Raw genomic sequence first — 8,465 nt, forward strand, 5'->3', positions numbered from 1 at the left:
TTCATGATGTTTTTGATATCGACAGATTGCTCTAAAAGTCATTTTCTCCATATTACATGCGTATGGTTTCCGTGCTGCGTACAGTGTGCATGCAGGGATCATGTGGTTTGATGAGGTCTTCTCTTCATGTCAGAACACCAATGGAGTGAACTTCTACAACATCCTCACCCAGGAGCCGGATGAGAGACGCAGCACGGTAGCCGGAGAAGACTTCATCTGTAAGACGCTGTGATGAGTGACTGGGTTTGGTGATGAAACGGTTCCCTGCATGAGTAGGGTTAGGTTAAGATTAACCCTAAATTAACCCTGGTTCACTGCATGAGTCTAAATGTGAAAAGCTTTATGCTCATTTGTCCACTGTGTTCCATTTCCACCAGCTCTGCAGACACGCCGCCATATTCGACCCCTCCACAGCCAATCACTGAGCGAGCTGATGAACGGACCAATCAGGAAGAAGCTGGGCATCATCCCCCAGAATGTCACCTGGGGAGGTACTGTATCTCCACCGTGGACTTTGTCCCTAGAAATTAATTTTTCCTCGTCCTCTTTCGATGGTTGTCCCTGTCCTGTCTGTGTCCAGGCCAGGCAGAGTACGTCTTCAGCTACATGGCCGGAGACTTTATGAGGCCTGTGGTGGACGTAGTGGACCAGCTGCTGACCGCTGGAGTCAACGTCACCATCTACAATGGACAGCTGGATCTCATAGTGGACACCATGGGTAACTTCATCTGTGTCCTACCTTCTGTTCAGCTCCAGCAGCAAGGGTGTAAACCCACCCACATATTTAACTCCTTTACTTCCTGTCATAGGTCAGGAGCTGTGGGTGAAGAGGCTGAATTGGGAGGGCCTACCTGGGTTTAACAAGCTGAGGTGGACCCCCCTGGATGACCCCACCTCCCCGGGCGTTACTGGAGCTTTCTGCAAGACGTATAAGAACTTTTCCTTCTATTGGATCCTCAAAGCCGGTCACATGGTAAGACGCTGGCTGACAGGATGTAGAGTCCTGGTATTCAGCCGGTTAGACTGTTATCAGGTCATTAAATCAGTGGTCATCAGCCTCATAGATGTGGGCCAGTAGGGGCCTGCTGCACCCACTAGTAGGTTTTTATCATCGATTCACATAGACGATCACAGAAAGAAGGAATAAAACAAGACAGTAACCGTAGTAATTATGAGAGAGTGAGACCCTAACGCTAATTAGAGTTTTAGGTTTCACTTTGACTGAAGTGTAGATATTTTAAGCCAAAACAAAACTTTATCCCTAAACTTAACTAAGGGGTTTTGTTGCCTGAACCTAAAGAAGCTGTTTGTTTGGGTGATGTTTCATTAACTTTCACATGTTAGAAGGTGTTTCTTTTAAGTTTTGTTTTCACTTTTACAATGTAGTAGGTGTAGCAGGGCCCTACTGACTCACATCTATGAGACTGACAACGCACATTTAATGAGCCGATAACTGTTGAATCGGTGCTGTATTTGTGTATATACATCACAATGGGCTCTATCTTACACCCGGCACACAGCACAACCGTCAATGTTGGGCCTACCTCCAAGAGGCTTCTTTGTGTGTCTCCACATGTTACATCCGTCTGCCAAATTTCATAGATTGAAGCACAGGTGGTTATACCTGCTGGGCATTTCTGCCTGTCACACCTCCGACGGTGCCATTGGGCCAGCTGCAGGGTCGTCAGCCGGGAGCCACCCTTCACTGATGTTTCGCTCCATTAATCCCGGAACATCTCAAGGTGGTGGAGCAGCGACAGGGACGTCTCCCTGCCGCCCCCTGCAGCCAGCCTTAGGACCCTCCTTTTCCCCACGCCTTGTCCTTTCTACGAAGCCAGAGCCAGAAGCTCCCTTGCTCAGCCTCCTCCGCAAGTTCTTTGAGCGCCTTTCTAAGCTTGGAGCCTGTGATCCCCAGGGACCTCAGTAGCCGCTGGGTGGATGTTCCAGCATAGCCTCTGCACCCGACTTCTACTGGACGGGTGACCGCCCTCCATCCTGCTTGAGTGCACTCAGCTGCCAGCTCTGAGTACTTTTCCTTCTTTCTCTCGAAGGCAGCCTCTATCCCCTCTTCCCATGGGACAGTCAGCTCCGCCATGATAACCGTCCTTGTAGGGGTGGACCAGAGCACAATATCTGGCCGAAGGGATGTTGGTGTTATTTCATGCGGGAACTTTAACTGCCGGTCAAGGTCAGCTCTCATATTCCACTCGCCTCCAAGACACAGGAGAGACCGCCCCCTTGCACTGCTGCTCTGGCCTTTGCCTCCTTGCCGAACAAACTGGATCAGCCGCTGAGATTTTGCTGGGCTGGCCTTGTTTACCTCCAGCCTGCGTGTCTCCAGGATTTCGGCTAGCTTACGCAGCACCCTGTCGTGGCGCCATCTGTACCGGCCCTGCGCTAGCGCTGCCTTGCATCCAGAGAGAATGTGCCGCAAGGTGGGGTCTTTGGAGTTGCAGAGTTGGCAGGTCTTCTCTGTGCCATACCAGAGGTGAAGATTCCGGGGACTGGGAAGGGTGTCATATGTGGCCCTGATCAGGAAACTCAGCCTTGCTTGGGGCATCTTCCACATGTCTGCCCACGTGATAGTTCGGTTTATCACCGCCTCCCAGGTTGTCCATCTGCCTTGCTGTTGTTGGCTGACAGCTCTGATTTTGTAGCCCTCTTCTTCAATCTTTGTGACTTCGGAGATCACAAGATCTTTCCTTTCCTTCTTCGATGCTTTGGACCACATCTTGGGTGCTGGTCCCCACCCAAACCCGGCCCTGCCTTGCTGCAGCTGCCCGACAATCTCCTGGTGTTTTAGGCGATTGATGGCCTGGTCGACTGCCTGAGTTACATCCCACTTGCATCCTGTTCGAATTTGGACCTTGGTGTTTTGGACAGACGGGTCAGGTGAGTCTCTCAGCTCGAAGACAAGTCTCACCTTCTCCTGTTTGTAGCCTAGATTGATGGATTTCAGTGGGAGCTTCATGGTGGTTCTCTCAAACAGTGTAGTGTTGGTAAGACATCGAGGAAGGCCCAGCCATTTGCGGATGTAATTGTTGGCTTTTCCGTCCAACTTCAAAACAGTTGTTGAGGTGATGTCACACAACTTTAGGGGCCACATCAGACGTTGGTATAGGGTGAACTGGTAACACCAGACCTTGAATTTCCCTGGCAGGGGACTTTGGTCGATCTTGCTCAGGCCATTCGTGAGCTGAGCTAATACAGAGGCAGCCATGTGCTTATCGGACAGGTTGGCTGTGTAAAGCCTTCCAAGGCTTCGCACAGGTTGTTCTGCCAACAGTGGGATCTTCTCGCCATCGACTGAGAAGGTGATGTTATCGTTCCGGGCTCCTTTCCGGATTAAGAGGCTGCGGGACTTAGCAGGTTTTATCTTCATCCGAGCCCATGATAAGAGCTCCTCAAGCCTTTTCAGGAGTCTGGCAGTGCACGCTGCTGTCTGGAGGAGGGTGGTAACGTCATCCATGTAGCTCCGTAAAGCCTGGAGTCGCAGACCCGTTTGGGATCTGACTCCTCGGACCATCTGTCTGCCCCCAATCAGGATGATCTCAAACGCTGCCGTGAAAAGGATGGGAGAGATGGAACAACCCATTGCTATCCCTTTCTCCAGCTGGTGCCAACCCGTTGAGATCTCCTGGGTTGTGTAGCAGACGCGGAAGTTGTTGAAATAGCTTGTTACTAGGCTCTGGATGCAAGATGGGATGTGGAAGAAGTTGAGAGCGAAATTGATGAGCTGGTGGGGAACGGAACCATAAGCGTTTGCAAGATCCAGCCAAACCACGTGGAGGTCTGATTTACTCCGCTTCGCTGTCTGGATCTGTTCCCAGATCATAGCAGAGTGCTCCACGCAGCCAGGAAACCCTGGGATGCCTGCCTTCTGACAGCTGGTATCGATGTAGTTGTTTGCCAGAAGGTAGCTGGTCATGCGCTTTGCCATCACCGAGAAGAAGATCTTCCCTTCCACATTCAGCAGCGCAATACCTCTAAATTGGCTGATGTTGTGGGAGTCTTTTCCTTTCGGGATGAAGGTGGTGATCGCTCTGCTCCATGCTGGAGGGATGGATTGATTCTTCCAGGCAATTCCCATCAGTCTACACAAGAGCTTCAGGATCATGGGACAGCTCTTATATACCCTATAGGGTACTCCGTTTAGTCCTGGTGCTGATGCAGCGCTCGCTCGTTCTACCACTTGCTGGACTTCGGACCATCTGGGGGGAGTGGTGTCAAACTGGGAGGAGGGCTCGGGTGGGAGGGGTACGTGACCTGGGGATCCGAGGGGGTTTTCCTTTTGGCTATCACTGAGCTGGTCTTTGATGTATTCCTCCAGTTCCTGCTCGGTAGTCTGCAGTTTCCCTGTTTTCTTCTCCTCCAGCAAGCCTCGGGCATACTTGAAAGGGTCACGGAAGAAGCTCGCCCTTGCTTTCTCCTTGCGGCTTCTACGTTTCCTGATCCTCTCAGCTCGCCTCAGGTGGTTGAGTCTGGTTCTAATCTGGTTCCACAGGTCCTGCAAGCCCTCTTTCTCCTCGTTCTCGGCTCTTCTCCATGCTTTCCGCAATAGCCGCCGCTCCTTTACCAGCTGGAGGATTTCTCTCTCCCGTCTGCCTGGGGACGATCCTCCTCTGTGGCATCTCTCCAAATCTACCCGTGCCTTCTTCGTAGATGATATGGGCAAAGATGTTCAGTTTGGATGTTGTGCTGCCTCTTAGTGTGTTCTGAAGGGTGATGTGTATGCTCTCATCGAAGCTTCTCCATGCCTCCTTATCGCTGGCTTTTGGCCACTTGACCTTGGGTTTCCGGGCTGGTTTCTCAGAAGTCTCTATTGTGGGTTCTCTCCTTCGTGTCTCGCTCTGATGCTCCTGCTCGGGGCCATGCTGGTGTTGTTACAAAGCCTGCTGGGAAGGCTGAAGTTGCTCTCTCTCACCAGCTGCAATGGTAGGATCAATAGCACTGTGGTGCTCAACCTGGCTATGATTCCTCCTTGTCTGACCTGCTTGCGTAGTGCAAGTTTGCATCTGGATGCTGCCGCCGCATCTTGCCTTCCCCTGGTGGATTCGCAGGCCCCGGTAGGTTGTTACTTTGGACCACCCGCAGCCACATTTTCTGAGGATCCTTTGATCGTTCGTCGTTGTCGTTCCGGTCGTTACCATGTTATCTGTCCTGGTTGGTCCATCTTCCATCCCGCCGGGCTGTTTTTTCCTTATTCTGCTTGTAGTTTGTTTGGGAGTTCCTGTAGCATGAGCTACAAGGGCGTGTGAAGAAGGGTAACTAGCCCCTCCACCCCTGGTGCATGTAGGTGAAACTGTAGCAAGGGGCTTGATTCTTCCAACTTTCTAAGGGGCGCCAGCAAGCCATTTTTCAGTACCCAAGCCCGAGACCCTTAAAATACCATCCTTGCCTTTCCACAGTGCTTTCTTGCATAGATTCTTGGCAATTTTGACCCCTGCTTCGGCCTTGGGATGTCTTGGTGTAGAGGTGATGTGTTCGAACTCCCAGTCCACAGCAAATTGGTGGAACTGAGCACAAGCACACTGGGGTCCGTTGTATGAGATGATCCTGTCAAGTTGATCATATCAAGCAAATTGAGCCTTACATCGTTTTATTGACGTCTCTGTGCTGAGATCTGGCAGGACATCCATCTCCCAGAAGTCCAAACAGTTAGTGATCAATTCAATTATGGTGTACGGTCTAAGACCTGCTCTATATTATAAAGCGTCTTGAGATAACTTCTGTTGTGATTTGACGCTATACAAAAATAAATTGAATTGCCGGTTTCATACTGACGTAGTTGTCATTTTCAGGTCCAGCGGCCACGTTGTGTAAGTAGCAGATGTATTTGCGCCCATCTGTGCACCCTTGGACGTGTTGGTCTTTAAATGAGGTGTGGTCAGGCGCTTTGGTGGTAAATGCTATCTTGAGGCAGCAGAAAGTGATTGACCAACAGAAACCTGGTCTCAAGTCTGGTGCAGTATTTTCCTATTTAAAGGGTCTATTATTCATAAAGTATGATGTGTCTACAGGCAGGTTGACAACACGCGTACACTCTGCTGGTTACACACAGGGACGCAGCAGCAGCTCCTCCTCAGTTAAACAGTGTCTGCTCTAGAACAACGTTTTTATTCATGTTCAGGAGAACACTAAATTCAGGCGACAGGTGACCATTCAGAATATTATGAAGTAAGACTCTCAGGCAGCACGCTCTCAGCGCTCCGTGGCGTGACCGCCGTGACCAGAGAGGTCAGTGGCGTGACCACACGCCTCTGTGCTCAAAGTTTGCGGGCCCTCTCCCTGTAAACGGCTGCGTTTTGAGGCTGGTGAATCCGTGCGTTACACACCGCCTCTCTGGCAGCGCCCGGCTGTGCGCCCGGCTGTACGCCCGTACGTAATGCATCTTCGGAGGATTCCGCTCAGCCGGTCCGAGCCCCCCGGTGGTTGCATCAGCAAGTGATGGTTTTCATTATTTATCAATACATGTTTATCATATTTAGCCTCGTGCTTATCATTTAATGAATTTAACCTGCACCGGTTCAATAGGTTAAGCGTGCATGTGCTCAGATGGAGTTGTTGATGGGACAGAGAATTGGGAGATGACGGAGGGAGAGGGTCCGCCAGCCAAGCATCACGTACATCTGCTCGCTTACTTTCACTTCACACATGTCCAGATCCGTTTCCTCATCAGAAAACGTCTCTCTTCTCCAATCTGACCAATCGTCCTTTTAAACAGCGATGCGCCCGGTGCAGGAACACCTGGCTTTGAAAGGGAATGGGAACACACAAAACACACCTATGATTATTTAAGAGACTAAATACAACCCCTTTGCGTCTTACTTTGTGCCCAGATTGTGTGTCGATTAACTAGCAGTAGAGGAGTAGGACACGCCCTTAATTCACCCACGCTATGCACTTTAGACCATGCACTATAGATGGTTTAAATAGGGGCGTGCGTGTGTGTGTGTGAAAGAAGGTAACCTAGCAACAGTAATGATTTAAAAAAAGTGGACGGTGTGTTTGTGTTGACCCAGATCCCCTCAGACCAGGGACCGATGGCCTTACAGATGATGAGGATGATCACCCAGCAAGGTTGATCCAGCGCCCATGCTGACGCCAGCTGGGATGGCTCTGACAATCACAATCATCTAATGACCTTTTTTTTATAGTCCACTCTCTGCTAAACCAAATGAAGAATCTCCGTGCTCTCAGATTATAGCGATGCTAACCTGTTCAGCTTTCAGCCACAACTGCAATAAAGAAATTTTTCTGTTTTGTAAATGCTGCTGTGTCTTCTTCTCTGGTATCAATCTGTCACTATTCTCTCTACATATCTGAGAAGAGCTGTTCTCCAAATCCAACTGAAGTTTTGTTTTTACTTCACTCTGGAAAACTTCTCATTTCGTCATTTTTCGCCTCCTCGTCTCCTCGCTCCTCGATCCTCCGGCTGTGACCCGGAAATCGATCTCAGTCCTCCATCTTGAAGGACGTCCCAATTCATAAAATGCGCATCGAGGAGCGAGGAGCGAGGAGGCTTGCTGGAGGAGCTATGAGCGAGGATGCACCAGTGTATCCTCCAGTGTTTCCTCCACGGAAGTTTATCACCGACCAACACGCCCCCTTATTGGATATCAGATATTGATTGGACGCTGCGCCGATCAGACTGATCAGATACATCAACATCACTGCAGTTTTATACCGGAGCGAAGACAGATCACAGATTAACAGTTTTATAGTTTAGTTGTCTTCTGATTCACCATCTAGTTATAATTTGTGTTAACTGTAGGTGTGAACAGCAAACGGACCATGTTAATGGTGAAGTGTTCCAGCAGCAGAAGGACCTGCAGGATCTCTGCTTCACACACCGTCACTGAAGGAGTCTGACACTGAGAGGGGTTTATAAAAGCTGACAACGAACAGACTTAAAATAACTTTCTTCATTTATTAGAAAGAGTTTTCTTTTGATCATCTGTTATTTCCCCCATTAACTTTTATTATGGATACAGTTAAAGTCAGAGAGAGAAGGAGGGTCTCTCTTTTACACCTTTAACATCATTTATCCTCATTTCCATTCAGTCACATGAGGCTGATAATTCCTGAACGTCAGGTTTGATATGAGTTACCATTTCACTTTTCCCTGAAACATTCAGAACTGTCAGAATATCAATAAATACAGACGCTAATAATGAATAAATAATATAAAGAGATTGATCCAGTAGAGATGGTTCCTGGTCCTCTAAGCAGGACTCAGTCCACAGTAGAAATACAGACTGCAGCTGTTATTCATGTGCAGGTGTTTGTTCAACAGAGAGAAAACACTGCTGCTCTGATAACTCTGTTTCTTTATTAGTATTAGATCAGTTCAGACATAAACAGCTGTTAGAGCTGACTGACAGCTGATCCAGATGTGATCAGCTGCTGCTGTCATCAGAAACGGACGTCGCTTCACGTGACGCTTCAGAGGAAACGACGTCTCA

At 49.2% G+C, this 8,465-nt stretch overlaps 1 protein-coding gene across 1 annotated transcript in view; it reads left to right on the forward strand.

The window, feature by feature from the left end:
• scpep1 (serine carboxypeptidase 1) overlaps positions 1–7,269 on the forward strand; it is a 20,302-nt gene extending 13,033 nt beyond the window's left edge. Inside the window, exons 9-13 of the mRNA XM_037791252.1 lie at positions 134–218; positions 378–491; positions 581–718; positions 810–973; positions 7,023–7,269. Coding sequence (XP_037647180.1) covers positions 134–218; positions 378–491; positions 581–718; positions 810–973; positions 7,023–7,085 — 564 coding nt within the window. The 3' untranslated portion in view covers positions 7,086–7,269. The remainder of the gene's footprint in view (positions 1–133; positions 219–377; positions 492–580; positions 719–809; positions 974–7,022) is intronic.
• Positions 7,270–8,465: the final 1,196 nt, after the last annotated feature.

Source organism: Sebastes umbrosus, chromosome 14, assembly GCF_015220745.1.
Source record: "Sebastes umbrosus isolate fSebUmb1 chromosome 14, fSebUmb1.pri, whole genome shotgun sequence".
Lineage (NCBI taxonomy): Eukaryota > Metazoa > Chordata > Actinopteri > Perciformes > Sebastidae > Sebastes > Sebastes umbrosus.